The sequence below is a fragment of the Bos grunniens genome, chromosome 21, assembly GCF_055505025.1.
Source record: "Bos grunniens cultivar Pamir isolate PY7600 chromosome 21, Bosgru_T2T1.0, whole genome shotgun sequence".
Taxonomy (NCBI): domain Eukaryota; kingdom Metazoa; phylum Chordata; class Mammalia; order Artiodactyla; family Bovidae; genus Bos; species Bos grunniens.
Genome location: NC_141185.1, coordinates 28827941 through 28845415, shown reverse-complemented (window position 1 = coordinate 28845415; position 17475 = coordinate 28827941). Strand labels below are relative to the sequence as shown.

The 17475-nt window shown below is 35.6% G+C and overlaps 1 protein-coding gene across 18 annotated transcripts in view; it reads right to left on the bottom strand.

The window, feature by feature from the left end:
• HECTD1 (HECT domain E3 ubiquitin protein ligase 1) overlaps positions 1 to 17475 on the bottom strand; it is a 76879-nt gene that overhangs the window by 39027 nt on the left and 20377 nt on the right. For all 18 annotated transcript variants that reach the window (XM_086363715.1, XM_086363723.1, XM_086363717.1 and 15 more), the window contains exons 5-15: positions 16415 to 16696; positions 16047 to 16317; positions 14818 to 14894; positions 14636 to 14734; positions 12316 to 12430; positions 11250 to 11424; positions 7740 to 7878; positions 7390 to 7560; positions 2520 to 2742; positions 1760 to 2023; positions 1564 to 1640 (exon numbers count right to left, since the gene is read on the bottom strand). In XM_086363715.1, coding sequence (XP_086219841.1) covers positions 1564 to 1640; positions 1760 to 2023; positions 2520 to 2742; positions 7390 to 7560; positions 7740 to 7878; positions 11250 to 11424; positions 12316 to 12430; positions 14636 to 14734; positions 14818 to 14894; positions 16047 to 16317; positions 16415 to 16696 — 1893 coding nt within the window. The remainder of the gene's footprint in view (positions 1 to 1563; positions 1641 to 1759; positions 2024 to 2519; positions 2743 to 7389; positions 7561 to 7739; positions 7879 to 11249; positions 11425 to 12315; positions 12431 to 14635; positions 14735 to 14817; positions 14895 to 16046; positions 16318 to 16414; positions 16697 to 17475) is intronic.

Sequence of the window (17475 nt, the reverse complement as noted above, 5' to 3'; positions counted from 1 at the left end):
TAAATTAGAGGACTGAGACTATGCTCTCTTTGATCTACTTTTCTTTTGTATTATAAAGCTCATTTCCCTGTGAGTTAATCTAGATTTGGGTGGTTAATACAATTTCCTGGTGGCTCAGACAGTAAAGAATCTGCCTGCAATGCAGGAGACCCAGGTTCAATCCCTGGGTTGAGAAGATCCCATGGAGACGGGAATGGCAACGCACTCCAATATTCTTGCTTGGAAAATTCCATGGACAGATACAGTCCATAAGTCGCAAAGAGTCAGATACAACTGAGCAACTAACACTTTCACATTTTATTCCAAAAAACTCCTGAGATAGCTGAGTGGTAGTTTATAAAGAATTTAAGAGTTGAGCTTCATCATTTGAGAATTTCATACCTGTGAAATCAACTAGTCACTCAAATTTATTTGCAATCCACAAATCAATACTTGTAGCACTTTTCACAGTTATTTGTGGGCATGTGTATGCAGCACAGCAAAAACTTAAAAAATGTGACCACAGCCTCACAGGAACCTACACCTGTTATTTCTCCAAGAAGCAATTCACGGAAACTTTATAGAACTACCATGAAAAAAGTAAATTGTATTTAGTCCAAATTCCTTTTACCATACAATGGCTACCTTCAATTGAGATATTTCTTCCTCAAATGCCCTTAAGGTATCCTGAATTGGAAGGAATCTGTAGCTTCACAGTCTACATTTACAACTGGAAATTATTATATGTAATAATTAATGTCTTCATAAATCATATATAGTGCTTCTAGTAAAATCCCTTACTACTATTTCTATGGCCAAAGCCATGCAAACACAAGTACCCTCCCATCTCAATCACTCAAAGGCATTCTTTACATACTGTATGAAAAAATTGTATCATTATTATATGTAAAATAAAAATGTGTCATCAGAAGATAATGAATCTAACTATGAGATTTTACTTTCTTTTTTAAAAATAAAAAAATTCAATAACAATTGATATGTCAGATGGAAACATAATGGATTTATTAAAAAATGCATACTAAATGGACAGAATTTAAAAATTAGTAATATGAGTCAATAACATTTGCTTCTGTATCTTTTTGAGAGGTGACTTCATCTAAGATGGCCATTAAACTAAGTATCAAATTATCTGGGTCTAGATCCAGGAATTCAAACTGCTTCATCACAAAGTATTTAATCAGGATTACGAAGGATTACGAAATGTAATAATGCATATTCAATCCCCCTGTATCACTAAAAATACAACTATCATTAATTAAAGCATAAGTTTAAAGCTTTGGTGACATTAAAAACTTAAGATGATTTTAAAATAATTTAGATTTTATTCTTTATCTCATCAATTTTATTTCTATTTTAATATTGGTATTTAGTGTATATACAGAAAATAACTAAATGTATACATATTATGAAAAGTGAGATAATGAGCACTGAAAAAGGAAAACTAAAAATACATTAGACTAGGGTAGCCTATGTTACATGCCTCAGGTTCTGAACTGCCAATAATCTACCTCTAAAACCCTATGTCAGTGTAAAAGACAAAAAAATCAAATTCTACAAATTTACCTTTTGCTTAGTTTTTTCTAATTTAGATTTTAGTTTTCTTCCTCTTTTGCCAGTCCAGCCAGTCACAAATTCTGAACCTTAAAAAGAAAAAAAAAGACATTTCACAGAATGTATTTTGTGAAATTTAACAATTTATGTGCAATTTAACATATTCATTCATTCTTATTCTGCTGAACTGACATACCTACATACTTACCCAGAGAAGTTTCTGCAGTAAATGAATGCCTGGTTCCTCTATTAGATTCAAACACAAATCCAGGTAAATCTTCTTTCAATACTGTTGCTTGCTGGCCATCTGAGTTATGAATAGCAATTTCTCCTTCCTTCAAACATGTTAGTGACCAATTCCCTACGGTGAGTTTAGTGGGTCCTGGTGCTGAGAGTATAGGTTGACTTGAAGTAGATGGCTTTACTTGGCCTCGTGCTCTTTGTAACTTCTCTAAGAATTCACTTCTACTTTCTATAAAGACAAAATGTTTGTTTTAAAACTTCATTCCTTTCAAATATACCATTTAAAAAAATGAAACCACCTACTGGAATATCAGTTTTATTAAAAAAAAAAATTCACTAAAGTTTTGTTCTTTGATATACTCTTACTAATTTGCTATTATTTAGGTTCAGGCATAAAAACAATCCTCTGGCCAAAATTTTTTGAAGTAGAAGGCTTTTGGGAAAATATACAATTAGAGACAGCATCAAACATGTGCAATTCATTACTGCATGATAAGAGGCATCTTTACCTAAAAGCATGGTGAGAGTAATCCTTTGTCTCATACTATAGAAAGACATGAAATGCTTTCATGGTACACTCACTTTCTCTGGTGATATTAAAGAAAGGGCCATATGATCATCAAGGATATGCTACTGCTTTGACAATGGTGGCAGAAATGAGCAGAAAAACAAATTATCAAAATTATAGAAACTAGTAAAAGGATTTTGTAGAAACAAAGTATTACCTGAACTATCCGATCCACCTTCGGGACTACCACTTGAATACATGGTGGCTAGTTTTCCATCCAAGATAAATCTAAACCATCCATTACTGCCATTAGACAATTCCAAGGCTGCTGCATCACTCCATATATACAAGCAGTCCCTTCCCCTAATGATGGACCAATCTCTCCAATGATATGGTTTACCTTGCTGCAATTCTTTAGCATCTTCCTGTGGTTCATCTTCCTGAATGTGTAAAATTATTCAATGAAATGTAGAAAATAATTTATATTTCAAATATTTCTAAGTATTTATAAAAACATGACCATGAATCAAATTTAGAATGAAAACATCCTGAATATAATATTCATCTGCCTGTAGTTTAACATTTATCATGATTCAACTAATTATCTATAATCTTACAAGTCCGTCTTAAAAATGGTTAAGAAATTCACATGACCTAAGTTATGACATTTCCAGGTATAGGTAAAGAAAACAAATGGATTAGCTCTAAACACAATTATCTAACTATCTATGACTTGATAAACTCACTGTTTCCCTGGGCCTAAGAGATTATTTGTAAAAAAATGGATATTTACACTAAATCAATGGTATCCAAACCTAGCAGTGTAAAAGAACCACCAGAGATGTGTTTTATCAGTAAACTGTAAGGCCCCACCCTTAGCCAAGTGAATCAAATGTACTGGATCATTCCTATAATGATAAAAATGTTAGTTATAACATGTTTAAAACAAATAATTTGTAAACACTGTTTGACTAGCCTGGCATCCTAAAAGTTTTGATTTTGTTGATAACAATATTAAGAATATTCATCATCAACATATGATCTTGGCAAGTGTGTGCATGCATGCATGTATAGGTAAAGTATTTTTAAACTTTTATAGACTTATTATACTTAAAAAAACTTGAAGGGACCTCCCGGATGGTCCAGTGGTTAAGAATCTGCCTTCCAATGCACGGAATTTGGTTCCATACTAGTTCCCTAATTGGGGAACTAGGATCCCACATGCCATGGAGCAACTAAGCCCACGCCACAGCTACTGAGCCTCCATGCTTTAGAGTGTGAGCACCTCAACTAAAGTACGTGCACCTCAATGAAAGATCCTGCATGATGCAACAAAGAGCCAGTGTGCTATAATGAAGACCTGACACAGCCAAATAAATAAATATTTTTAAAAATTGTAATGCATCTTCACATGTTTCTTCCCTGAAGTAGTAGTAGTTTATAACACTAAAATAAGATTGTAAAATATGGATTATAAGTTTCTCTAATGTAAGTACTTGTGGTCCAGACCATGATAGATTAATACAGATTAAGGCTTGACTATCCATTGTAAACAAATTAAAAACCAGAGAAAATACATGAAAAAGTGTTTTCAGATACCAGACAACAAGCAACACAGGATTGCGTGATCTCCTAGAAAACAGAAACAAATACGGTAAGCCTAAGGTAAGCCTCCTAGGCTCAGAGAGTTTTCTGGTTAAGGTCTTAAGAAAAGGGAACACAGAGTCAAACAGTGTAAGGAAATCTGTCTTTGAAGAGATTAAGGCAAATGGAATACGCATGGTAGATGAGTTCAGGATCAGGAAGTCAAGCAAAAAAGACCTCTAGAAATGTGCAAAGTGATCTCCAGGACATCTCTACTGAGTATCAGACCACCTGTATACAGGTGATGTTACACATAAGGCTGGGCAAAGAACGATTTGAAAACAGTAAGCTGGAAAAGTCAGAAGTCACACATGGTGATCATACGTTTGCATTCCAAACAGCCATAGTGGAAAATCCTCATACCAACAGTAGAGACTTTTTCCAAATCTGATGATAACTGTAAGCCCACAGAGCAGAGAAAATTAAATAATCCTGAGCCAGGGCAGACCCCCACATGTGCATGCACACATACAAGCTAAACACAGCTGCTGCTGCTGCTAAGTCGCTTCAGTCGTGTCCAACTCTATGCGACCCCATAGATGGCAGCCCACCAGGCTCCCCCGTCCCTGGGATTCTCCAGGCAAGAACACTGGAGTGGGTTGACATTTCCTTCTCCAATGCATGAAAATGAAAAGTGAAAGTGAAGACACTTCTCGTCATGTCCGACTCTTAGCGACCCCATGGACTGCAGACTACCAGGCTCCTCCGTCTATGGGACTTTCCAGGCAAGAGTACTGGAGTGGGTTGCCATTGCCTTCTCTGAAACACAGCTAAGCACATGAAAGACAAATTGCTAAAAACAAGTTATAAAGTCTTAAGAATAGCCAGAGGAAGAAAAGATTCAATATACACAAAGGAACAAGATGAAAAAATAAGGCAAACTTAACAGTATATAACACTTCGCACATCCAGTGACAATGGAATATCTCTTCAAGTACTAAAAAAAGGCTGGCCAAGAATCCCTGCAGGCACTGAAAATGTCCGTTAAAAATCAAGGCCAGGACTTCTCTGGTAGTCCAGTGGTTAAGAATCCACCTGCCAATGCAGGGGACACAGGTTTGAACCCTGGTCCAGGAAGACAGAGCAACTAAGTCCATTCACCATAACTGCTGAGCCCACACACCCTAGAGCCCATGCTCTACAATAAGAGAAGCCACTACAATGAGACCACGTATGGAAAAGAAGCCCCTATACTCCAACTAGAAAAGACCACGCGCATAGCAACAAAGATTCAGTACAGCCGAAATAAATAGGGGGGCAAAAGCAGTCCAGTGGTTAGGACTGCTGCCACAACAGGGGGCACAGGTTCGATCCCTGATTGGGGAACTAAGATCCCACAAGCCATGCAGCATGGCCAAAAAAAAAAAAATACTTTCAGACAAATAAAATTCCGAAGAATTTTCTGCCTTGTCTTGTCATTTTCTAAATAATGCATTTTGAAGAATAAAAGTTTAATTTTAATGAAAACAATTTACTGATTTTTTTGGTGGTTGTTCTTTTATAATATAATCTTTTAATGTCCTATCTAAAAAACCTCTGGCAGACTCAAGGTCACTAAGATTTTCTTTTTTCCTCTATAAGCCTTACAATTTTAGCCCATAAATGTTAGTTCATGATTTATTCTCTGTTAAAAGGGGCGAGATTTCTTATTTCTGCATATTATCCACTTGTTCAAGCATAATTTTTCTATCACCCTTTACTGACTGAATGACCTTAGCACTTGTTTGAACAATTGACCGTATATGTGTGGGTCATTAATCTATTTTTACACCACTAGCACACTTTCTTAGTTACTACAGCTTTCTTTCAAAGGATGCTTTGGCTATTCCAGGTTCCTATAATATAAATGTAGAATTTGCTTGTTAATTTCTACAAAGACTGTTGGAATCTGTAACCTATCTCTTGAAAGAATTCCAAGGGGATGAACCCCGATAACGCTTCTTATTTGGTTTATGTTAAATGTCCAGTAATTTAGGAAATATACACATTCATCCTTAACCAGGAAGGATTCTACAAGTACAATCCATACTCTTATCATTCTCTCAAAAATAGTATTACTCAGTCGCTAATACTTAGGAAGCATTCACTAAATGGCAGGACTTAACCCTTGCTGGCACTCGGTAGAGACAGATAAGGTGTATTTTTTGACATGCAATCTAAAGCAAGAATTATCAATAGGCACTGAAACCAGTGGATAAAAGTTTAATGAGAAACAGCGTATCTCCACAGTCTCAAAATTATCTCCCCATAAATTACTTACTAATTACAAAAGGAAAAAGTATCTTTACAATACAGAAACCTGGCAGAGGCAAACATGACAAACGGATCCAAGTTAACTATCAGCAGGAGAGCAAACAGACATCATATGCCTCTTAGAAGGCACGTTTTAAACAGTAGTAAATCGCCGTAACATCACCACAGTAGCCTTTCTGCTAAAAACACACAGCTTGAATCAAATCATGAAGAAACATGGCACAAACACAATGTAAGGATCATTGTCCAAATTAAGTGATCTCTCCTCCTCAAAAACATGCCAGGGCTATAAAACAGAAAGCTCAGAAATGGAACAACATGATGACTAAATGTAATGTGCTCCTGGACTGGATTCTGTAAGTGTGAGGTGGAGAGGTACGCAGGTTGTTAGGCGCAGGCGGGGTTTGCTATTAGAGACAACAGCAAAGTGGAATAAGTCTCTGGATTAGATTAATATTTTTTTATAAATATTAAATTTCCTGATTTTGATAACTATACTAGGATTATATCTGGAGAAGGAAATGGCAATCCACTCCACTCCACTCTTGCCTGGAAAATCCCATGGACGGAGGAGCCTGATAGGCTATAGTCCATGGGGTCGCAAAGAGTCGGACACGACTGAGCCACTTCACTTCACTTCACTTCACTTCACTAGGATTATATAAGACAATATCCTGGTTTTGTGGTGAAGAATTTAGGTATAAAAAGGGACACAATGTATCCTATTTCTCTTAAATAATATATTTTATTCTATTTATTTTTATTTCTGGCCATGCTGAGCGGCTTGTGGGGTCTTAGTTTCCCAACCAGGAATTGAATGCAGCACTAGGTAGTGAAAGCGCAGAGTCCCAACCATTAGACCACCACAAAATTCCCTCAAATAATATATTTTAAACGAGCATGCACATACACTGTCTTTGTAAGTAATTAAGCAAATGGGGCAAAATGTCAGTAGTTAGTGATTTTGGATAGAGAATATCCTGATATTCTTTATATGCAACTTTTTTGCAAGTTTTAAGTTTTATTCATGATACATTTTAAAAGAAAAGTGACCAAATTTTTAAAAACTACAGTATGACTCCATATTGCCATTATTTTGTCAAATTGTCAAAACCCGTCATGATTGGAACTACATTTCTTCAAAAGAAACCCTATTCCTGATAGATACTATTGCAATCAACATCACTCACTTTTTCTGGTTTTGATTCCTCTTCATTCTCATCATCAGAGGAAGGACCTGCCAAAGTGGACACTTTGCTAATAACACCAAGTCTGGCTAGCTGATCCAAAAATATATCGCCACCTTTATCTACTAAATCCCTTATGATTTGCAAAGCCAGCAAGTGGCCATCATCATCATCCTGGGGAGAAAAAGAAGGAAATTTAAAAAAAATGGTAAAAATAAGTTTAGCTGCATGGAATAGGCAAATGCACTCATTTGCACAGACAAAATGATTTAATTAAATTAGAATGCAACTAATTTTACTACTATTTAATGAAATTAAAACTACAGAAGTTTCAAAAAAGACAATAAACTTACCTCTTGATCAAGAACAGTTGCAGTGATTTCCACTAGTACTGTAGGCAAATTGTGACCAACATCAGAATCACAAACTTCTTTTAAGAGTGCTTCAGAGCAAAAATGAATCATTTTTCGAATCAGAGCAAGACTTGCTTTCCTTGAAAAGAAAAAAAAAAGGACTTTTAGGTAGCCATAATAAGCTAAAATTTAAAAAAAAAAAATTAATGAAAATTAAAATATCCAATTTAAGTTTTAAACAGTCTGCTGAAAATATACTTAATATAAGAATACTATTAGTAAGAACCTACTGAATAGCACACGGAACTGCATTCAGTACTATGTAATGACCTATATGGCAAAATAATATTTTTAAAAAGTGGATATATGTTTATATAACTGCCTCACTTTGCTGTACAGCAGAAACTAACACAACGTTGTAAATCAACTATACTCCAAAAAAAAAAAAATTTTTTTAATACAAAACCAAAGACAATACTAAAACTAGGTACACATTCATTTTTTAGGTAATTTCATTTTTTATTATTAATTGAGCTCATTAAAACAAATTATTTTTGTAATTTACTTACATGTGCTATGTCATATTTAAGCAGCATTACTGCTAACATTCCATGATAATTTTAGAAAATCAAAAATTGCACAATTACTGATGAATGGTGTCTATAACTCCAAATATAAAACTCTTAAAACACCTGATGGTTTATATTGAAATCAAATTTTTAATTAAGCATTTTCGTCCTTTGTCAAACTTAAGAATGTTCATTATAACTATATTCTCTAAATAAGATCCTAGTAACCCCATGCCCTCAAATATTCCCATTGTTAACACCTTGCATGACTCCTTTCCCTTCTATTTATCTACTGCTTTGCTCAGAGCATAGGAGATACTCAATAAAGTCACATAAACTAACCTCAACTTTATAATAAGCAAATTGTTCTTTTAAAATAGAAGAAACACATAACCACAGACATTAAAATGATAATACACTGGTCTATTACATAAAAGTTAGTAATTCATTTAACACACGTTCTCTGAGCATCTACCAAGTCTGAGCACCAAGCTGTAGATATCATTGCCCTTGAAGTGACTTCTCCACAGGAAAGGTGGAGAGGCAAAAATCACGACCGAGATCTAAGAGAGGCGTGTGACGCAGATGTATTCCCTCAGAATGTGGCCTTCATGTATTTCACAACTCTCCCTAGGTGAATTTCATAACACTATGCATTCCTTAAATTTAAAATATCCTTTATTACAAATTCAAGTACATAACAGAATACAGTAGGCAAAAGGAGGACAAACTGGCCTAACTGGATCAGGTCCTTCTAGTGTTTGTTAATACCTATGTATATATGGTTGTAAAATCAGTATTTATGTATAATAATAGTTTTATGTTCTGATTTATCTCAATTACAATAACATAAGAACATTCACACGTTGTCTACCTATCTGGCTACTATCACTATCATGCTGAAACATTATGAGCCAGAACACTTGTATGTATTTTAAAAACTTTACATGTCATTTAATCCACCCAACAAACCCTATGAAGTAGTTTTATTAGCTCAGTTTTACAGAGGAAAAAAAAAAGGACACAAAGAAAGGTAAGTCTACTAAGGTTAGAGAGCTAATAAATTAAGAGCCTCAACTCAAACTAATCTCTTAACCAATTCACCATGCATAATATACATAAAATAAAATTGTCCTATTTAACAGTATTATATAAATTGTGAGCATTTAGCTTACAGACTTTTCAATCAATACAATAAATAGTATTATTTTTATATTATTAATATATTTAATACTATTATTATTTCATATACTGTATATTATTTTTATACAGTTTTATCTCTTCAGTAGAGGGATTCTTTGATCCAGGAGTCTAAACATTTTCATACATACTGAATGTGCATCAGTATGGAATCCATACTTGGCAAACGGATTTTTTAAAAATCTATTAAGTGACAACATGGATGGACCTCAAGGGCACTGTGCTAAGTGAATAAGCCAGAGAAAGACAAATACTGCCTCATTTAACCTAAACACAACTTTAGAGTGGAGACAGAGAATAAAACAAAAAGCTCAAAGACCAAGATTTCAGACAGTATAAACTCTATGAAGACGGTAAAACATTATGATTGACATGAAAAATGCCTTAGGGGTAAATTTAAATGGGGTGGATATCTGTCACTGGACATAAGCATTTGAACTGAGGCCTGAATGAAGCAGCCCGCCATTCAAAGGCTCCGGAGACTGATAAGTCTCCACCAAAGTGAGCTAAGTGCAAAAGCCTCAAGGTAAGAATGGACATAGAAAGTTTCAAAAACAGAAAGAAGGTTAGCATAGTTTAAGTGCAGTAGACTAGGGGTTAGATAGTACTAAATGCAGTCAGAGAGCTGACTGGGACTTAAACAAGACACCTTCACAGCCTGAGTGTTAAGGAGTTAGGTTTTATTTAAGGCCAATTAAAAACTACTTGGCTTCCCAAGTGGCTCAGCAGAAAAGAATCCACCTGCCAAGCAGGAGATGCAAGTTCAATCCCCAGGTCGGGAAGATCCCTGGAGAAGGAAATGTCAACCCACTCCAGTATTTTTGCCTGGAGAATCCCATGGACAGAGGAGCCTGGCAGGCTACAGTCCGTGGGGTTGCAGAAGAGTCAGACATGGCTTAGTGACTAAAAGAAGAAGAAGCTACTGGAGGGTTTAAATCAGGTGATGTGACATGATTTAAAAATGAATTCAGTCTAATATGTAGGAACAGACTGTAGAAGGACAAGACAGAAAAAGAGGAGAAAGACTAGGTAAAAGGCAAGTATAGCAGCCAAACTACAGACGATGGTACTTTGGACCAGAGTATTAGCAACAGATGGACAAACATGGCAGACTTTAAAAACACCGTAGAGGGAGAGCCACCAGGACCCATGTCAGGATGAAATGACCCATAACTTCATGCCTTTGTACATATTCTTGTTCACTGACCCTTCTAAATCTATCTCCCTAGAAAACTTCCAAGTATCCTTTATACCCCAACTGAAATCTCATTTCTGCATAAAATCTCTAATTTTCCCAGCCAATTAGTTATTAAATCGTTTATTTCCCAGGGAATATATGTTTAATCTACCACTTACCACTCTATATTATCACTCATGTCTTCCTTATTAGCTTGCAAGGGTAAAGAGGGCCAAGTCCTAATTCTCTGGGTAACTCCTCTAGTGGCCGGCTTACACTGACTCTATCAAAAAGGCCTCCTAAAGCTCAATAAATGTTAGCTGTACTTAAAATTTTTCTCTAGAGTTGATATTCAGAGAGTTACAAAAACTGTGTTAGGTTAGTTTTCTTGACTTTCTAAACTACTTCTCTTAAGTCAGATCATCAGAAGGAAAGATTTAATTCTCCAATCTAATTTTTATTCTTACCATACCTTTTCAATATTAAAATAATATCACATTCTTCTGGAAAAGGGAGATAGATAAAGCTACATAAATAGTAAATACAAATAGTATGAATAACTACCTTATTGAAGGCAGCATAGTCTGTTGAAATGTTTGTGCAAACACTGGCAGTAACCTTTTCAAGTATATAGGTGCCATTTCTGGATCTCCTTTCGGCTCATTACATTCTTCTTCATCTTTATTTGTATCTTTCTTTTTCTTATCATCCCCTTTATTAACTGGACACATCCAATCACCTATAGACAAATATTGTTCAATAAAATACATTTTTTGGAAAATTTTTCAGGGAAAAACATATTAAAATGTACTCAATGATAGCTATCCTAATTAACAACAATCAAATTAGCATACTGTATCTATCAAAGTAGAGAAGGCAACGGCACCCCACTCCAGTATTCTTGCCTGGAAAATCCCATGGACGGAGGAGCCCGGTAGGCTGCAGTCCATGGGGTCACGAAGAGTCAGACACGACTGAGCGACTTCACTTTCACTTTCATGCATTGGAGAAGCAAATGGCAACCCACTCCAGTGTTCTTGCCTGGAGAATCCCAGGGACGGGGGAGCCTGGTGGGCTGCCGTCTATGGGGTCGCACACAGTCGGACACGACTGAAGTGACTTAGCATAGCTTAGCATAGCATCTATCAAAGATGTTCATAAAAATACTAAAGAACATTAGTACCTCCAATGAGTTGAATCACAACTTAAGGAGATAATTTTGGATACTCTCAGTTCAGTTTAGTCACTCAGCCGTGTTCGACTCTTTGTGACCCCATGAAAAATTCCAAAAATATTTCAGAGACTCTGCATTCATCTACTTTGTGAAAACTTAAAAATTTGGTCAAAGTATTTTGTCTACACAATAACCAACTATTCTTTATGACATTCCCACACCCTTAAACTTGTGATTTGGTCTTTTTGGAATCATGCAGCCACAGTCTCAAAGAACATAGAACAGTACACTGTTACAGGTTTATCAAATAGAAGAGTGTGCGTATAAAATCACTTGACTTCAAGGAAATTATTTCCTTATATTAGGTAGTACATTTGTCTACAAAAAGCTACTTTTATGGAAGTGAAGCTGAAAAGTAATAGCAGATGGCATAAAAGGAAAGATACTACTACTCACCTGGAGACTGAAGAATAGCTACTACTTCACTATGGCCCCTTTCCCGAGCTTTATCTAATGGAGTTTTCCCATCTTCATCTCTCAGATCTGGATTTGCACCATGCCGTAACAGAGTCTAGAAAAGAAAAGCATTTAATATGGATGTTAGTGATCAACACCTTATTTCTTCAATGTACAGTTCTGCAACCTTCAACTGCATCCACATCCTTCATAATGCAGATTTACAGAATCACTTAAGCAGGTTATCAATTCAAACCTCTGCCTTTGCTCACAACTCTAAAGTTGTTTATTTATATCTTGCAACACCTTATTTCTTCAATGTACAGTTCTGCAACCTTCAACTGCATCCACATCCTTCATAATGCAGATTTACAGAATCACTTAAGCAGGTTATCAATTCAAATCTCTGCCTTTGCACACAACTCTAAAGTTGTTTATTTATATCTTGAAAAAAGTATAGATTAATTTCACTTGGTTATTTATTAACATCTCAAATTAAGTTTGTTCACATCTGAATCTGTCATCTTCTCCATCAAGCCTCTCCTCTCAATTTCTTTAACAGAGGTACTAGCATTCAGTCTGTACAACAGAGAATGCTGTCATCTGTGCCATGAAGAGTTTAGTGACACAGAGTTTCTGAGAGTGCCCTAGCAGACAGGATTTTTCACCCAAGTTACTAAAATCCATTCCACAATTTTTGTTGCATGGACAGGTAATAATAACTATGCTGTAACTTCTATATGGCCAACACCAATTCTAAGACTTTCCTATTTAAAACATGTTAAAATGTGTATGGTGGGAGGTAGTATCTTGGAATCAATTAAAAAACAGAAGAACCTGTGAAGAATGATGTGTGTGTGTGTTAGTCGCTTAGTCGTGTCCAACTCTTTGCAACTCCATAGACTGAAGCCCACCAGGCCCCACTGTCCATGGGATTCTACAGGCAAGAACACTGGAGTGGGTTGACACTTCCTTCTCCAAAAGGAACTATCGAAAGAAAGAAAGTGAAGTCGTTCAGTCGTGTCCACCTCTTTATAACCCCATGGACTGTAGCCTACCAGGCTCCTGCATCCATGGAATTTTCCAGGAAAGAGTACTGGAGTGGGTTGCCATTTCCTTCTCCAGAAGAATGATAAAACATGTTAAATGCTTAAGACCCTGGCTGGCACAGAATAAGTGCTTAATGAGTACCTATTATATCATTATTAGTAATGGCAGCTATAGTTCATTATGGCCTAATATATAATCAAAATAGGTTAAGATTAGATGCAATTCATTTGGCTCTTTCTGAGATCCATGGTGTATATACATATACAATGAAATATTACTCAGTCATAAAAGAGAATTAAATCTTGCCATTTGTGATAACATGCATGGACCTTGAGGGTATTATGCTAAGTGAAATAAGTTGGACAGAGAAAAATAAATACTGTATGACCTCACTTATGTAAAGAATCTAAAAAATAAAGGAACAAATGTAAAAAACAGACTTGAGCAAACTCTGGGAGATGGTGAAGAACAGGGAAGCCTGCTGTGCTGCAGTCCATGTGGTCGCAGAGTCAAACACAACTGAGCAACTGAACAACAACAAAAGTCCTTTGCTAGTGTAAGAATCAAAGATATTATGATTCTTCTGCAAACAGAATATCTGCTATATTGATAAACAGAAGTAACAGAAACATGTATAAAGCTATTCATTACCAGGAGAAAGAAACTGAGGGGAAAAAACAAGTTTTCAGCAATAGCTGACTGGTTGAATACATTTGCACAGGTTAAGTATACAGATGTAACAAAGATCTCTATATACTAATAGGGAGAGATCTCAATGTGTATCGCATATGCACTTAGTCACTCAGTTGTGTCCGACTCTTTGCGACCTCATGTACAGTAGCCCACCAGACTCCTTGTCCGTAGGCTTCTCCAGGCAAAAATACTAGAGTGGGAAGCCATTCCCTTCTCCAGGGATCTTCCCAACCCAGGGATAGAACCTGGGTCTCCTGCCCGGCAGGAGGATTCTTTACCATCTGAGTCACCAGGGAAGCTGGTGTATCATTAAACAATAATTAAATACTAACAATTGTATTTTTAAATGAAAAAAGCAAAGTATAGATCAGTATATATGTTACATTTTGTATTAAAAAAAAGCATATATATTCTTGCTTGTACCTGTATTAAAAAAACCAATGAAAAGATTTAAACGGAGGCAATGAAGATAGTATGTAAATATGGCTTCTCCAAATAAAAGTTTTTATATTATTCTAATTTTAGAACAATGTAAATATTAAATATTAAATTAATAATTTAAAAACTTGGATTTTACCTTTGCTACTTGAGGTCTTCCAAAACATGCAGCATAATGTAATGATGATGACCTTTGACCTCTATTAACATCAGCACCTCTTTCACAAAGAAATTCTACCTGTAAAATAATGGAGACTCATAAAGTTGCCTTATTAACATTTGTCTTTGATTTAAAACATTAACTTTTATTTATTAGCTTACCATTTCCTGAGTTCCAAATGCAGAAGCCCAGTTTAATAGAGTTTGACCTACATCATCCATAAAATTTACTTCAAAGGCTGAAAGTTTAAAGGAAAAAAATAAATCTTTTTTAAAGGCAACAAAATAATAAGAACTTTTCTAAAGTGGGAACCATTTAAAGATTATTATTAACTGTTATTAACAATCACTAAATAGACAGCCAAATTTAAACATTTAGGTCAACTATACACTAGTAAATAATCAGCAAATTCTGCTAAGAAAAAGTATTCCAAAATTTTTAAATCACTGGGGATTCACAAGGCTAAAGGCTTAAAAATAAACATAAGAAATAAAATAACTAAATATACAATAAAACTAGAGAGTATTAGTTGCCTCATACTGTAACTGAGGAAAAGAAGCTAAACCACATCTATACTCAAAACAAAAGTCTGATGACCCAGAAGATCTTTTCTTTTTATTATAACATCTCTCTGTTTATTTGTTTTCCCCGTGCTGATGGCTCATAAAGAATCTGCCTGCAATGTGGGAGACCCAGGTTCGATCCCTGGGTCAGGAAGATCCCCTGGAGAAGGGAATGGCAATCCACTCCAGTATTCTTGCCTGGAGAATTCCATGGACAGATGCTACAGTCCATGGGGTCACAAAGAGTCAGACACGACTGAGTGATTAATACTTTCCCTTTTGACTTTCATGCTGTGCAACATCCAGGATCTTAGTTCTCTACCCCACGGATCGAATCAGTGCCCCCTGCAATGGGAGCACAGGGTCTTAGCCACTAGTCTGTCAAGGAAGTCCCACAGAAGTATCCTTCACCAGCTTATATTTGCTGATCAGCTCATGAGGCAGTCTAAAAAAAATGTATATTATATGTATATTATACATAATATACAAAAGTGTGTATTATGAAAATTCAATTGTGTCAGTTTCCATTAATCCTAAGAAAACAACAGCCCTCAATTCAATCTGTGCTTAACCTTAGACTTGGTATGACTTCCTTCTGGCAATAAAACAGGTTAATTTCATTTACTCATTCAAAAACCATTTATTCAGATCTTACCATGCACCAGACTAATTTATATACACAGGGAGAGGAGATATGGAAGACATTGGCCATTCTGTTTTCTGACACAACTGCTAAAAATATTTAAAAATTAAAAAAAAAAAAAGCCTAGAAATTAAACATAATTCCTTATCTCAGTTTTCTTATGTTTTAAAAAATATTTTCCAACCTCCTGTGTCGATTGCATCTATAAGTGCATCAGTATCTTTACTTCGAATACAGTCTATAAGCTGCCGATGTGAGCGCTCCCCAGAACTATCCAGTCTCCGAAGTCCTGGGATTCTGCCTGTGGATCCAGCACTAGATTTTGGCAAAGCCTTTCGTCCTTCGAATAATAGCACCAAGAGAAGGTCAACCAAACGCATGGTATCAAGCACACATCTTTCATCACCCTGCAATGCACTTTCAATTGAATCTGGAAGCTCTGACCTCAGGAGATCCTAAAAAGAGAATGGGAGAGAAGAAAGTTTTAATCTATTCTCATTATATAAAGACACTTATTTGAAAAGATTAAAGAAGGAAAAAAACCACTCTTACGTGCGTTACTACTGGAGAGCCTCTGCAAAGTGTTGAGAGCAGACTTACAATTGTTGACACCTGGTTACTCAATTTGGAATCTGCAGCTGTGGAAGGTGCTCCTGTGGTGCTGCGACTGGGTTTGCAAGCTGATGATGGCCCTGATATAGTACCACCAGCAGCAGCCATTCTAGATAATAGCTCCTCAGTTAATCCATGCTTGGCTAATGGAGCTGGGTCAACACCACGACGGGTAAATCGGTCAGCTAGTGATGCAAAACATCTCAGAGCTCCATCTGAAACCTAATGATGTAAAGAATATACATGTAAATAAAATTCACTTAAAAAGGACTAGTACTGTGTATTTCAACAGTGAACTATTAAGAAAGGCAATTGCAGCAAAGGATACCACCCATCTAGATTTGAATCCTGGCTCCTCATTCTGGTAACTGTATAACCTGAGAATATTACTTAACTGTTCCTCAATTCACTTATCTGCAAAGTGGGAACAGTAACAGTACCTATAATTCATTGTCTAAGCTCAAAAGAGATGATACATGTAAAGAAACTAGAGGAACAGTAAAAAGCTCAATAAATCTTTACCATTATCATGTATAACTAGGCCAAGATAATTGATGAATAGCTGAAAATAATTAACTGAAATTAATTAACTGAAAATAATTAACATCGAAATGGTAAAAAGGTACTAGAAGTCAAGTTTTATTTTCTAAAGATGATAATTTAACAAAAATTTACACATTTAAAATTTTAAAAACTGTTATTTTACTTGAATGAAAACTACCCTTTTAAGTAAGCAAAATTGTGCTGAGCCAACAAATTTCACTGGGTATTAAGTGTAGCTTTAGAAATCATATATTTCTAAAATGTTTAAATCTTAAGAATAAACCCATGCCACTTTTATAATTTAAAATGTCTCACTGCCAAAGAAACAAAAAGATTACCATATAGAAATATAAAATGAGATAAAGAGAAATTATCTCTACCTCATCAAACAAAAAGTTCCAATTACACTAAGGTTGACCCTGAAACAACATGAGTTTGAACTGCATGGGCCCACTTAT